The 15,828-nt window shown below is 45.4% G+C and overlaps 1 protein-coding gene across 6 annotated transcripts in view; it reads right to left on the bottom strand.

Annotated features, from left to right (window-relative positions):
• Window positions 1-2,276: 2,276 nt before the first annotated feature.
• Window positions 2,277-15,828, bottom strand: part of SOCS7 (suppressor of cytokine signaling 7) — a 37,600-nt gene continuing 24,048 nt past the window's right edge. For 4 of the 6 annotated variants that reach the window (XM_084804726.1, XM_084804723.1, XM_084804725.1 and 1 more), the window contains 4 exons: window positions 15,656-15,784; window positions 13,317-13,452; window positions 7,033-7,192; window positions 2,277-5,585 (listed from right to left, as the gene is read on the bottom strand). In XM_084804726.1, the coding sequence (XP_084660852.1) occupies window positions 7,072-7,192; window positions 13,317-13,452; window positions 15,656-15,784 (386 nt within the window). In that variant the 3' untranslated portion in view covers window positions 2,277-5,585; window positions 7,033-7,071. The remainder of the gene's footprint in view (window positions 5,586-7,032; window positions 7,193-13,316; window positions 13,453-15,655; window positions 15,785-15,828) is intronic. The other 2 variants (XM_084804724.1, XM_084804722.1) reach the window with 1 other exon arrangement.

The following is a 15,828-nucleotide window of genomic DNA, read 5'->3' on the forward strand; positions in this document are numbered from 1 at the left end:
GAAACGTTAAATTGATCCAAGTGAACTTTCCTCCCCTGGAAAATAAGACGGAGCACATAAAAAGGGACCATTTAAGTATTTTATTTCAAACCCCTTTCCCCACCACCCTGTCAAACAACCACCCATAGGCCAAAAGAACAAAAAACCCACAATAGAAATGAGATACAAACAGGAGAGAGGCAAAGTTCTCTCCCATGGCTGACAAATTTACCCAAAAAGGGAAAGGAGAAAAAAAAAGAAGCGCCTTCCACCCCAACTTTGAGGCAAAATTATTCAGTACATCCATTTTCCAGACAGGAACCTGCAGCAGTTACAAATGCTTCCAAATGAGAAACCAAAAACGTGCCTATTGATACAATATATACAGACAAGGCCATTCAGAACCCAGTCCATAAAATAGCCTGACCCCTCCCTCAAAATGTCTAAACACACCCAAAGTGCATTTATCTTCACATAAAACATCTTTTCATTCCTCCCCTACACTGGAAAAAAAAACTTTAAGAATGGCCTGCATGTCTGAATTTTCTTGTTTACATTTTGTATTGTTTAGAAAATAAATTACAGCAGCTGTTTTAATAAATTAAACACACACAAACACACACACACACACACAGCAAAATAGGCTAAAACCCACCTTCTAATGCAGTATCTTACTGAACGAACTTCACTGGAGGAACATACAAGCTTTTGAGTCACACAGACCTCTGAAGCTTGTACATAAACTAGCTTTTCTGTGTTATTACTGAGGTATGCACATTCAATTTTGTGTTTCTCACTCACCTTCTCTGATCAAATGGGATTAGCAGTTTTGTTCCACTATGCAGTGTCCTGGAAAAACTGCAACAAGCTCCCGAAAGGACTGCTAACAATAAGACGCATGCGTGTTTTTGTATGAGTGTCACAGGGTTAGGGGTTTAGAACTATTTTCAAAATGTTTATCAAATAAAATGTTAGCTCATGAAAGGATAGGTGGTTATCCAAAAGGGCTCATGTAGCCCTTCAAGAAGTGAAATTGCCTGGATCAGATTACAGCTGTTCTGACCTAGTCAGTTTAATTACTCCATAGACTTATGAAGGACTGGATCAGTCCCGTTCAACTTTCAGTGCAACAAGCTAAACACAGCTAATCAGTCCTGTCTTGTGGTCGAGCCAAGGCGACTGGCAAACTTGCAAGTTTTGTTACCTCCCTGGGCCTGCACAAACATGGCAACTGTCAAGCACCTATCAGTCTACATTACACAGCTGATGGGCTATGCTCAACTTGCATTGGGGGTGGGACAGAGCTATGGTGGTTGCCAGGGCCAGGACTAAGTGAAACAGCTTCAGTTTTGAAGTTTGCACAAAATTGCAAACAGCGTGAAGTCCCATTATGCATGCAGTCATCTAGCTACCCCTACTGGATCAGAGCTTATACACCTGAGTAAAGGTGTGTGTGTGGTGGGGAGGAATTTCTATTGTCCAACAATATATAATAGTTGGAGGTAGCTGAGAGACCATTGAGAACCAGTCTAGTAAGAGCAAAAACTGATGTCATCTGCGTATTTCCTCATTGCATGATGCAGAGATCTGTGAAACTCCAAAACTTACAAAGCTGAAGGGTGTGTTTTTTTTCTTTTTTAAATAAAGGCATCCTAGCTTCTTTGTGACACTTTCTCAGGGCCAGAGCAGTATTTATGCCACAGTTAAAAAAAATAAAAAAGGCGGGGGGCAGGGAGAGACACTTCCTAGTGGATATTTTTTTTAATCCGTTACATTTGGATGTACACATTCTCTCCACAGGGGATATTCCCTTTTCAAGAATGCATGAAATCTTCCCATCACGTGCATTTCCAAGGAACTTTGTACAGTGCCTGGCCATTTTAGGCAGTTCATAAAAATAAATAATAATTACTTCACCAGTGCACATGTCCCTTATCGTTCTTGAGAGATATCAAGGGTCTGGGCAGAATAGAAGGGAGCATCACAACTCTGTGCAGGTTTTATTTGGGGGTAACAACCGAAAACAGATGTCCTTTTGGGCATCTTCTAAAAGATGCACCGAATTGTGAAATGTTGCCTGCTCTTTTTAGTTAGCACCTAAGTTATAAAAAAAAATCCCAAAGCAATTAAGAGCAAGGCTGTAACAAGCTGCCTCTGCGCCCCACCTCATTAAAAAAAGAGGAAGTGACATTTGAATCCAGAAACCAAAAAGCTTGCTACACTGTGGTGCTGTAAGCCCACACAAGAGAAGTCCTGTATTTTTGGACCAGGATTCAATAGTTGTTGGCCCAACGGCAACTCCACCCCCTTACCCATGTTTCATCCTGTGGCACTAGCAAAGATTTACATCAAATTCTTATGGACATGTTGCTGGTCCTCCACACAGCCAAAGTAGCACTGTTAAGGCTAACCAGGCTCGCACTCTACCCTCCTGGCCAGAAGCAGAGAAAGTATTTACACCTTACTTCCTGTTCTAGATATTAGGACGAAGAAGAGCATCCTTTGCTGAAGTAAAAACCCTAAGGTCTATAGGGAGCCGATACATTGAGAAGCTCTCAGACCCAACCTGAATACAATAAATGAAAATAAAATTACAAATTACAAAAAGTAAAATGGAGCAATGGATTCTAAAGAGATGTCAAAAACCACCAGCTTGTTCTGGGTCAACCATCCCTCTCCACTGCCCTCTGGCTATTACCACGGAGAGTAACAAATGCCACATCAGAAAGTGCCAAAGCAACGGTTCAGTCAGAGGCAGACGATTGCCCCCCTGCCCCAAAAGATACAACGCAGAGTTTAATTCTTGCTGTGTAACACTCATCCACAACCATTCGCACTTTTCAAAAAGAGAAGTCATCGAACAGCCCCACAAGGGAGGAATTAAGAAACAAACAAGGAGGTTCCTTTAACAGGAAGCCATTACAGCAGACCTAACATGGACACAACAACAGCCAAGGGGCTCCCTGCGAGTTATTTACACGTGGTTGGCCTTTGCTATGTGGTAGTCAGGCGACTGAGTTCCAGAGGCATTCAGTTCAACAAAATGACAGGAGGCCAACTTCAGACACCCGCCGCCTGTCCTTGGGGCATGGTTTGTGCGTGTTTGAACCAGATTTTAAGAAATATTTCCCCACCGCCACTGCAAGTAAAAGGCCTTGGCTTTGTGGGAGTTTTGGTCTCATCTCTTATTTGAACCCAGCACAAAGAGAGGGAAAATAAATAGATCTCCAAGTCCGCCACAGATTCAGAAGCTTGCAATTTTAAGTGAGGTAAGGAGGGTAGGTATGATGAGGTGGAGTTCAGAAAAACCTATACGCAATCCAAGGCCTTTGAACTATTCACTAAAGAGCGACCAGCAGATTTCTTGTCTGGATAGGAGCAAAATCTTGAATCCCCTTTTGGCTGTCACTCACAAATAAATTCCAGTGTCTTTAATGCCTCTCTTGCAACCCACACACAAGCTCCAAAGCATGTTAATCAGGATAAAACAGATTGTCCTTCCAGTGTATTGTTATATTCCAAAATGCACACCTAGGAGGGTTCTTATTTGTTCAAGATTACACCCAGCACAGAGAACTTCTTCAGTTTCAAGTTTGCAAGTCCTTTCGGTAATACTTCCTTTGCTGCTAACTTTGATGCACAGCTTCGGGGCCAGTGAGGCCCCAAGTCCTGCAGCAGAGGGTCATGACTTTTTCCAGTGTGATCAGAAGGAGTTCCGAGGACGTAGCTTTCCCCACCACCACCACCACCACCGGACACACCCAACACCTTCATTGGCTCACATCTAACACAAGTGTCTCAGCTGCCATGAGAACCGTTATGAGATGACAGACCTTCAGGGAGGGGCTCAACTCAGCAGATCAGTGCATCTTCAATTCACTTATTTCATAAACAGGGGAAAAAACACATACAAGGATGGGCAACCAAAAAGAATCTTCTTGGTGGGTGGAGTGGATGGATGCTGAGGCAGTAAATACAGAATCAATTCAGAAGCATGTTTCAGAATAAAGCGGGGACAAAAAGAGCATGAATCAACCTCGAAACACATGAAGTTATAACGGGAAGAACAGAGGCCCAGCTTCCTTAGAGCCTATTCATTAAAAAAAACCGAGATGGAATTATGTTTTTTCAAGGTGCAGTCCTTCTTAATTCTTACGAAAATTCCCAAGTAAAGTCTCAATAACTGGTCACAGAATATGGAGCAAGCTTTACAAAAATAGTAACAACAATAATAACAATAACAACAATAATAAATTAAATAATAATAAGATATCACAGCTTTCAAAAAAATCACCAACAAACTTATGCCAGGTACCTTCGGTAAGGGATGGAAGAGGCTTTAGCGCACACAAAAAGGGAGACATACCTCTTGGATTTCACAATCACTTCTAAATAGTTGTGGGTCAGTTTGTTTTTTGCTATGACAGAATCCTCATCTTGCTGTTGCAGTGAACAATGGCACACAATATTACTTGGTTGAAGTATTGAGCAAATTTCCCACTAAGGCTGGAAGATAGATGTTCCACCTTACAGAATTCGTCTTTTCAGGAGGGGGTGGGGGTGGGGAGGAGAGAAAAGTGGAAGATCATGACTTCTCCCAACTTGAGTTTGTCCTTCCCCTCTCTTACGCCAGGACGGGACTAAGGTGCTTCAAAAATGTTGCTTCCTCACATGAAAAGGTCCAAGAGGCATTGCCTTTCACCTGCCAAGCCTTCGTTCTACTTGCTCAGTGGGTTATCTTGGTTTGCAAGTCGTCGGGAGCTGTTGACGGGGTGAAGTGCCCATTTGCCATTCCAACATGCGTTTACCTCTGCCTGATGGGGTTATTGACACTGTTACAACAGCCAGCGCATGGATGAGTTTCAGCGTTAGTAGCGGTGGGAGGAAAGGCAAGAGAGAGATCCGTCCATTATTCACACTGCGAATGGCACCTACAGCAGAACAGCTCCACATTGCTACCAATGTCCCATTTGCGCTCAAAGGCAACAGCATTCCCTGCCCCGCTCCAATCTGGCTGATTTCTCACTGCTTGACCAGGCTTGAGTACTTGTGCGCACACGCGCACACACACCCGCTCCAGCAACCTTTCCTTAAGAGTGCAGGAATCCCTCCCCCACCCCCACTGGCTCTTCCCCTCACCAGCACAACAGTCTTACATAGCTGAATGCAGTTTGGGTTCAGTCTTTGCTTGCGAAAGCAGCGTCCAACCAGAATAGATGGGAAATGCAGTTTTGCTCATTAAGTCTCGGAATCTGATGCGCACGCACTCCACCCGCCCCCCAAACAGCAACAGGTAAACAAAATGTAAAATCGGCTCACTATTTCCCACGCCGGAAGAAAGGGAAGGGGGGAGGGAAGCACCAAAAAATAGAAATCTAACAAGAAAAATAACATTCTCCATCCTTCCAGGAGCTCGTAGTCCAGTTTCAGCAGATTCCAACCTCTTTATGGAACCAGATGAGGTCAAGGCTTCCGTTTCCATGCACAGCTGTGCTTCTTATCGAGCCCTGGACCCTCTCTGGAGGCCTGGAGACGGACAGAAAGCAAACGCCAGGAGTCATCTCCAGTGCAGCTTCCATAGCTACAGGATACTGGTGACCGAATTCCTAGGTGAGGGAGGGTAGCAGGAGAAAAAACCACAATGGATGTTTAGGGCAGAATTGCATTAGATCCTTTTTTGCTGTCTGTATTCTGCGCTGCTGTGACATGCAAATGTGAGCATGGAATTTGAGCAGCCTCCGCTTTGAATTGCAAAATGCAAAACACACGTGTCTGGCCCCTACAGCTGTGAAGAAGAGCTTGTGAACACATGGGGCAGTGCCTAGAGAAGCCTGCATGACACCAGCTCTGGATTCTGAGAACTTTCAGTGTGGCCAGGAAATTGGGCTTCAGTCCTCCGCTGCAGCTGGCAACTACTCAGTGCGAGAAGCAAAGAAAGGGGCAGCATAAAAGTTATGGAAGGTGAGCAAACGTACATGATTCTGCTTCATTTGCATTGCTGAGGTTGTAGATTTTTGAACAACAAAAGAGCAGACAAAGGCCCAGGTGGAGTGTATGGAAACATACAATACACTTAAGACCGACTGGGCTGCATTCAGGCACAACGCTAAACCATCACTTAACATTACGAGAACAAGCCTAGCTGCCCCCCAGGCTTGCCCTATACAACCATGAGTAAGTGCTCAGAAGCTTTTACTTCTGTTTTACCGCAGTTTGCCGTGTTGTCCAAACCAAACTGGGGTTAATCTTAACTATGGTTAGTGGAAACAAACCAACTTCAAACCATAGTTTACGATTCCCGCCTCCCCCTAACAATAGCATCCTGTCTGCTGTCCTCTCATGATACCCAAAAGTCAGCTCACTCTGCCTAATTTATTTATTTACTTACAACATTTGTATACCACTCCCCATCCAAAACAGATTCCAGAGCGGTGAACACAAGAAGTACAATAGTAAAAAAAGAGAGACTAAAACACCATATTAAAATTATTAAAAACTGAATGCTAATAAGAATTGGTCATTTAAGGAAGACTTCCTAGAACAGAACTGTTTTCAGGAGGTGCCGGAAGCAACACGGTGTTGCCCCCTGCCTGACCTCCAGGGGCAGGGAGTTCCACAGGAAGGGGGCTACCACACTGAAGGCTCTTCTCTTGGGGGACTCCAAATGGGCCATAGGTCCATGTGGAACCACCAGGAGCATGCCCTCCGATGACCTCAGTGACCAGGCAGGTTGGTAAGGGAGACCTGGGGAAGAGCATCAAAAACTAGAACCACCACAGCACGTGTCAGCACGCAAGAAAAGTTCAAGAGGAATCTGCTACATCAGGGGTGAGGAACCAGTGGCCCTCCAGATGTTGCTGGATGACAACTTCCATCATTTCTGACCATTGGCCACCTAGACCCAGATTCCAACTCTTTTTTAAAAAAAGCAAGAGACTCCAGCCCAGCAGCATTCCCCAACCTGGTGCCCTCCAGATGTGTGGAGTACAACTCCTTCACCCTCAGGTTGGGGAAGGCTGCTCTAGTCCTTGCATTCAATAATGTGTACATTACCATTGATGACAGCAGCAAGGCCGGGGCAGGGAGCCCTCACTACGTTGAAGTCTCCGCCTCTTGCTTCTGTTTGGAGACAAGCTGGGCCTCCTTCAGTGAGAGATACACCTCCTCCTGGGGGTCATAGTAGTAGAACTTGCGGATGTAAGAGATCAGAGGCCTGGATGAACAGAAAGCCAAAGGGAACAACCTGAAGATTAGGGAGGCGTGATGAAGCATCACTGAAATCCATTTCAAACAAGTGACCAGGGTCTAATCTTTGTCTCAAAAATAAATGCAAAACCCTGAAGGCAAAAATCAGGGTTATTCCTGCAAATACAGCACTGATCTTCAGAGAGGAGGTTGGAACCCACAGAGTGGGTTTCATCATCAACGTTTTTTATTTTTTGAGGAGGAGGAGGAGGACAGAAAAAGAGACACGCGTACCTGGAAAGACTGAGAAAGCAGACTCCAGGTTTTAGATGACTCTCAGATCTGAAGAGTTTGAAGACTGCCAAAATACATACCTGAATTCAGCCCTCCTTTGCCCTCTGTACCCCTTCTCTCCAACAGGATACTCCCCCCACCCCAATTGCTCACCTCTCTTGTTTTCAACCAAACCAGCTACCTCTCCCCCTCTTCCAAGGAAGACTTCACAGCTTCTCCTGCCTTCAAGGCTGGAGTTGATTCCTCCCCCCACCCTCCAGCCAAACTCATTTTCTCCTTCCCTCACAGCAAGCTGCACTGTCAATATTCCAGGTAGCCAACACCCCCTTTCAAAACTGTAAGTATGCAAATTTTCTGTTGACACCATAGCAGTTCAAGCAATGGAGTGGGGGTGTGGGAAGGGAGAGAGAGGCTCACAGGAAAGCACTCTAGCCTAAGGCCTTTCCAGACAATTTACAGCACAATAAAATGCACAGTGCTCACTCATTTGTGGAACCCCCAGATGTTTTCCCTCAAGCAAGCAGTTTGCTTCAGGCGATAACCCATTATCCCAAAGTGCAAACTGCACACGCATCAGTGCATGGAAAAAAGATTCCTTTTCCCCAGTGCCATGTGACGTGGGGCGCTTTACTTGGAATGCGATTGCGCAAGGTCTGGATGCCACATGCATGCTCTTGATTCGGTTACTCTACCACACTTGACAGGGTGCAGCTTTTCAGACACCACTGAGAAGAACAGTGTTTTCTGAAGAGATTAGGAAGATCCTTATCAGCAACATGCAAACTGCAATGCCTTAATTCGTAACGGCAACTCCTTGCCTGATCTTGTCGTGATTGAGCAAGCAATATGCCATGTTGCCAACCAAGTGACACAGACACCTAGTGGGTAGTGCTGGAAAGTGGGAAAGAGAAAAGGTGTCCTTCCCCCATCCACTCCCCTCCCTCCTGAAACTTCCCAGTATGGCGTTGGGAGGAGAGTTTAATCTCATGTCATGCATCCTTGCCTCTAGGTTACCATAAGCCAGCCTTCCGCAACCTGGAGTTGGACTGCAGGCTCCATCACTCCCAGCCACCTGGGAATCTGGAGGACACCAGGATGCGGAAGGCTGCTGTAAGCTGTTAGGAAAGGAGTGGGCCACTTATAGCCCTCCCGATGTTTTGAACTACAACTCCCATCAGCCTTAGCCAGCAAAGCCAATGGTGAAGGAACATGGGTGGTGTAGGCTAAAACATCTGGAGGGCTGCAAGTTTCCCATCCCTGTTTAGGGGCTCAAAGAAAAGTGAAGAGGGAAAGAGCACTGTGGACTAACGGTGGAGAAGGGGGAGACAGGCTCCGGTGCTCAAGAAAACAAAATTTATTGTGCTCTACGCTTTTCGGAATATTTCCTTCTTTGGGAGCTATAAATCAAACCAAACACTGACATTAAAAATACTGGTAGTGGGATTTTAATACAAAAATGTTTTTTGAACTTGCATTATATACATATAGGGTGTTATCTATATGTATATAATGCAAGTTCAAAAAACATTTTTGTATTAAAATCCCACTACCAGTATTTTTAATGTCAGTGTTTGGTTTGATTTATAGCTCCCAAAGAAGGAAATATTCCGAAAAGCGTAGAGCACAATAAATTTTGTGCTCTAAATTTTATAGGGTGTTATCTCCCCTTCATGGATCACTGCCTTGTTGTGGCAAAGGGGCTTGCGTAACTCAGTGAAGCCATAAGCTATGCCGTGCAGGGCCACCCAAGACGGACAGGTCATGGCAGAGGGTTCTGACAAAATGTGGTCCACTGGAGAAGGAAATGGCAACCCACTCCAGTATTCTTGCCAAGAAAACCCCATGGAACATATCACAAGGCTAAAAGATATGACGCCGGAAGATGAGCCCCTCAGGTCGGAAGGTGTCCAATATGCTACTGGGGAAGAGCAGAGGGTATTTCCAAGTAGCGCCAGAAAGAGTGAAGCGGCTGGGCCAAACCCGAAAGGACACTCAGCTGTGGATGTGTCTGGCGGTGAAAAGAAAATCCGATGCTGTAAAGAACAATATTGTTTAGGAACCTGGAATGTCAGATCAATGAATCAAGGTAAGCTGGAGGTGGTCAAACATGAGATGGCAAGATTGAACATCGACATCTTGGGAATCAGCGAACTGAAATGGACAGGCATGGGCGAATTTAATTCTGGTGACCATCATATCTACTATTGTGGGCAAGAATCCATTAGAAGAAATGGAGTAGCACTCATAGTCAACAAAAGGGTGGGAAAAGCAGTACTGGGGTACAATCTTAAAAATGATAGAATGATCTCAGTACGAATCCAAGGCAAACCATTCAACATCACAGTAATTCAAGTCTATGCCCCAACCACTGAGGCCGAAAAAGCTGAGGTTGATCGGTTCTATGAAGACCTACGACACCTTCTAGAACTAACACCAAAAAAAGATGTCCTCTTCATCATAGGGGATTGGAATGCTAAAGTAGGAAGTCAAGAAATCACCGGGATAACAGGCAGGCATGGCCTTGGTGTACAAAATGAAGCAGGACAAAAGCTAATAGAGTTTTGCCAAGAGAACATGCTGATCATAGCAAACACTCTTTTCCAACAGCACAAGAGGCGACTCTACACATGGACGTCACCAGATGGTCAATATCGAAATCAGATTGATTATGTCCTTTGCAGCCAAAGATGGAGAAGCTCCATACAGTCAGTCAAAACAAGACCTGGAGCTGACTGTGGTTCAGATCATGAGCTGCTTCTTGCAAAATTTCGGCTTAAATTGAAGAACGTCGGGAAAACCACTAAACCGTTCAGGTATGACCTCAGTCATATCCCTTCTGAATATACAGTGGAGGTGAGGAATAGATTTCAGGGATTAGACCTGATAGACAGAGTGCCTGAGGAACTATGGACGGAGGTCCGTAACATTGTTCAGGAGGCAGCAACGAAATCCGTCCCAAAGAAAAAGAAATGCAAGAAAGCCAAGTGGCTGTCTGATGAGGCTTTACAAGTAGCTCACGAAAGAAGGGAAGCGAAAAGCAAGGGAGAAAGGGGAAGATATACCCAACTGAATGCAGAGTTCCAGAGAATAGCAAGGAGAGACAAGAAGGCCTTCTTAAATGAACAATGCAAAGAAATCGAGGAAAACAACAGAATGGGAAAGACTAGAGATCTCTTCAAGAAAATTGGAGATCTCAAGGGAACGTTTTGTGCAAAGACGGGCATGATAAAGGACAAAGAAGGCAGGGACCTAACAGAAGCAGATGAGATTAAGAAGAGGTGGCAAGAATACACAGAAGAACTATACAGGAAAGATCTGAATGTCCCTGATAGCCATGATAGTGCGGTCACTGAACTTGAGCCGGACATCCTCGAGAGTGAAGTCAAGTGGGCCTTAGGAAGCATTAGTAACAACAAAGCTAGCGGAGATGACAGTATTCCAGCCGAGCTATTTAAAATCCTAAAAGATGATGCTGTTAAAGTGCTGCATTCAATATGCCAACAAATCTGGAACACTCAACAGTGGCCACAAGACTGGAAAAGGTCAGTTTACATTCCAATTCCAAAGAAGGGCAACGCCAAAGAGTGTTCAAACTACCGCACCATTGCGCTCATTTCACATGCCAGCAAGGTTATGCTCAAAATCCTACAAGCTAGGCTTCAGCAGTATGTGAACCGAGAACTACCGGAAGTACAAGCTGGGTTTCGAAGAGGCAGAGGAACTAGAGATCAAATCGCCAACATTCGCTGCATCATGGAGAAAGCAAGAGAATTCCAGAAAAACGTCTATTTCTGCTTCATTGACTACGCTAAAGCCTTTGATTGTGTGGATCACAACAAACTGTGGCAAATTCTGAAAGTGATGGGAGTACCAGACCACCTTACCCGTCTCCTGAGAAACCTGTACGAGGGTCAAGAAGCAACAGTAAGAACCAGACATGGAACAACCGATTGGTTCAAAATTGGGAAAGGAGTACGACAAGGCTGCATATTGTCACCCTGCTTATTTAACTTATATGCAGAGTACATCATGAGAAATGCCGGGTTGGATGAATCAGAGGTCGGAATTAAGATTGCCGGGAGAATTATCAACAACCTCCGATATGCAGACGATACCACCCTAATGGCAGAAAGCGAAGAGGATCTCAAGAGCCTCTTGTTGAGGGTGAAAGAGGAGAGTGCAAAAGCTGGTTTGAAACTCAACATTAAAAAAACTAAGATCATGTCATCTGGCCCTATCACTTCCTGGCATATAGAAGGGGAAGAAATGGAAGCAGTGACAGATTTTACTTTCTTGGGCTCCAAGATCACCGCAGACGGTGACTGTAGCCATGAAATTAAAAGACGCTTGCTCCTTGGGAGGAAAGCTATGGCCAACCTAGACAGCATAGTCAGAAGCAGAGACATCACCTTGCCGACAAAGGTCCGTCTAATCAAAGCTATGGTTTTCCCAGTAGTAATGTATGGCTGTGAGAGCTGGACTATAAGGAAGGCTGAGCGCCGAAGAATTGATGCTTTCGAACTGTGGTGCTGGAGACTCTTACGAGTCCCCTGGACTGCAAGGAGGTCAAATCAGTCCATCCTAAAGGAAATCAACCCTGAGTGCTCATTGGAAGGACAGATAATGAAGCTGAAGCTCCAATATTTTGGCCACCTAATGCGAAGAGAAAACTCCCTGGAAAAGACCCTGATGCTGGGAAAGACTGAAGGCAAAAGGAGAAGGGGACGGCAGAGGATGAGATGGCTAGATAGCATCACGGATGCAATGAATATGAACTTGAGCACGCTCCGGGAGAGAGCGCAGGACAGGAAGGCCTGGCGTGCTATGGTCCATGGGGTCACGAAGAGTCGGACACGACTGAACGACTGAACAACAACAACAAGGGTGTTATCTGTAAGACAGTATTTTAATGTATTATGGGTTAATGTATTTTGTATTCAAATGTTAAAATTCCACCACCTAGAGGTGGCAGGATTTTAATGCAAAAATGTTTTTTGAACTTTTCTAATATGTGTATAGGGTGTTATCTGAAAGACAGTATTTTTAATGTCAGTGTTTGGTTTGATTCATAGCTCCTGAAGAAGAAAATATTCTGAAATGCGTAGAGCACAATAAATTTTGTTTTCTCGAGCATCAGAGCCTGTCTCTCCCTTCTCCACCATTAGGGGCTCAAGGAAGCCAATTCTCTCCTTCCATCCCACTTTTCCTTCCCCACCTCCTACTCAAACCCTCAACATTCCCTAGATCTTTGTTGTTTGGGGGAGTTTAAAAAATGTTCTGTTTTATGAACGTACATACCTCTGCATAGCTAGGGCATTCCATGTATGTAGAAACTGCTACTTTATTTTTGGGGTGGATGGCCCCATATTATTTATTTTATTTTGTTTTATTTCATTCCTACACCACCCAATAGCCAAATCTCTCAGCAGTTCACAAAAATTAAAACCACAGAGTGCAGCATAAAACAATACAAAATATGAAAGCTTAAAACCACTATGTAACAGTACAACCAGAAGAAAACCTAGCAGCAATGCAGAGATTTAAAATGCAGATTTAAAACACCAGAGCTAAAAGATTAGGAAGTTAAAATGCTAAAATACTGGGAGAACAGAAAGGTCTTCACCCGGTGCCAGAAGTACAACGTAGGTGCCAGGCGAACCTCTCTAGGGAGCTCATTCTACAGCTGGGGGGCCACAGCAGGAAAGGCCCTCTTCCTGGTAGCCACCCACCTCCAAAGTGATTATCACCTGACTTCACTATTAGAGGGAATGATGATGAAGCAGCAGGAGAAATTCCTTTAGCTAGAGCATTCCTTAAAATTGCGTTGAGGGAAGGCAAACGCACACGACAGGACCTACTTGGGGAGCGGGAGTTCTGGAATGTGGTCAATGCGGACGAGCTGCCTTATCCGGAAGCGGCAGAGGTGCTGTAGTGATTTAACGTTGCTGAACCGAGAGACTGGATAGAGGAGCTGGACAGGGGTTGGAGGGAGACCTGAAAGTTTAATGGGGAGAAGATAAAGAAACAGGGAGGTCTGGTTAGCTTGGGGGGATATACAACAGGTGCAACCAAGAAATATCTTTGTCAGGAGCGTGGAGCAGAATGAATGCTTAAGGAGCGCCTCCAGCAACACCAGACAGGCCGCTTAACAAGATCAGCCTCGGATGGTCTTCTCTCTGTCCCATCAGCCAGGTGGGGATGAGGGAGAGGGCCTTCTCTGTGGTGGCCCCCACTCTGTGGAACTCCCTCCCTAGGGAACACCACTATGCCCCCTCTTTAATGAGCTTCCGCCGCACATTAAAAACGTGGTTGTTCAGGCAGGCGTTTGGGGTGGGTTAGGGTATTTTTAGAATGTTTTTACTGTAGAATTTTATTGTTTTAAACTCTTCTATTCTATTATACATGTTGCGCATCGCCCAGAGTGGCTGGGTGACCAGCCAGATGAGCAAGTAATAAATTTAATAAATAAATAAAATGCTGGAAGCCACTCCAGCCACTGCCTGCGCGGCCCACTTGTTCAAAGCCAACTGCTGCCTTCTCCACCAGAAGCCAATACAGGGAGGAGACCTGACCCCATACACCCGTGAGCTAGGAGTGTAATGTGTGAAGAGGTCTTTCGCGCTACGCCTGCTACACATCAGAGTTCAGGGCATTTGGGGTGGAGTCCAGCACAGGATATATACCTGTGCGCATCCAAGCACCCCGCGAAGAGAAACTGGCTCCCTGAGCACTCTGCCAATGAATCCCCCACCCCAACATGCTGCAGCTTTCTAGCAGAAGGTCTCGACTTCCATCTTGGAAGTGCAGCTTTTTCAAACTGCATAGTCTTGCCTAGTGGTGAGGCAAGGCCTTTGTATAAGAGTTTGGAGAAGAAGTCACAGTTTAGTGGAAAGCACACATGTTTGCCATGTGGAAGGTCACAGGTTAAGCCCCCCTCTATTTAAATTGTGTGAAGCAGGGTGGGAAAAAGGCCTCTGTCAGAGTGTACAATGGCCTGGATCGGGGTGGGGAACCTGTAACCCTCCAGGTGTCATTGGACTCCAACCCGAATCAGCCTCAGCACAGCACAGCCAACAGTTGGGGATGATGGAAACTGGACTGCAACAACATCTGGAGGGCCACATGTCCCGCCCTCCAGGCGTGGTGGACCAATGATTCAGTATAAGAGAGCTTCATATATTCACAGTGCATTTTGAGAGGGGTTATAACTCAGTGGAAGAGTACAGTGGTGGAGCTCCTTTGCATGCAGGAAGTCCTGGGTTCACTCCCTGGCATCTTGTGAAAAGGATCTCATTCCTCTCACCCCCCAAGACCAGCGACAACAATATTATTTATTTGTTTATAGTACTTATATACCACTCCACATCGAAGAATTCGGAGCGGTGAACAACAAGAGAAAAGAATAAAACCCCACAATTAAAACAGTTAAAACATTTTAAAAGAACAGATTCTGAACTTGATAAACCACAGCTGGTCACTCAGGGAAGGCCTCTCAAAACAGCAATGTCTTCAGGAGGTGCTGAAAACAACACAACTTTGGCGCCTGCCTGACCTCCAAAGGCACGGAATTCCACAGGCAGGGGGCCACCATGCTGAAGGCTCTATTGAGCTAGACAGACCAGTGATCTGACTCAGTGGAAGGGAGATTCCTGATTTCCTGTCTGTCCACTTGAGTGGGGACACTGAAGCAAGTGGAAGAGAGCTGGGAGCCCCATTCCCCTGAAGCACTTCAACCAGGAAGCTGGTTGAAAACTGCCAACTGAAGTCCAGACAGGTGAGTGACAGAGCAGCCCCAGGAAATCCTAGATCTGGATTACTGCCTGTGGAAAATGCCATATCCAGACCCCTAGATGAACCTGAAGCACAGTACCCTGCCAGCTTATCCCCCCGCACCCCTGCTCCCTTTGCTTGAATTGCCCCCTGCAACAATGTGGAAGCACAAAAGCTATTGGCGTTTAGATTTTGAGGGTTGTTCTCCCTTAAATTAAGAAAACAAGTTTCTAGCTCTCATGATTCCAGAGGAAATGAGAACAGTCAGAAACATTCTGGGCAATGCCTGTTTGCATGATTCTGCTGTTACTCTTATCAGTGTGGATGCGCTTTGCCAAAAGAAATGGAAAACAGTTAGATGCCATTGGGCATGCTTACTTAATGAATCTCACAATAAAAGAATATCTAAATGCTACACAACACATACCTGGAACCCTGGATCGCAAGAAGTACAGGAACTTCCCATTTTTGGAGTGCATGATGGCGCGCTTGATGAACTCCACCACAGACTGGCAGCGGTCCTCAAACTTGGGGTGACACCAAAGACTGAAAGTTCCTGAGGCAAGAAAAAGAGATGCGTGTCACAAAGGAGGAAGGAAC

This window comes from Heloderma suspectum, chromosome 6 (genome assembly GCF_057233095.1).
Source record: "Heloderma suspectum isolate Gila_16-S chromosome 6, 16-S_ref, whole genome shotgun sequence".
NCBI classification, from domain to species: domain Eukaryota; kingdom Metazoa; phylum Chordata; class Lepidosauria; order Squamata; family Helodermatidae; genus Heloderma; species Heloderma suspectum.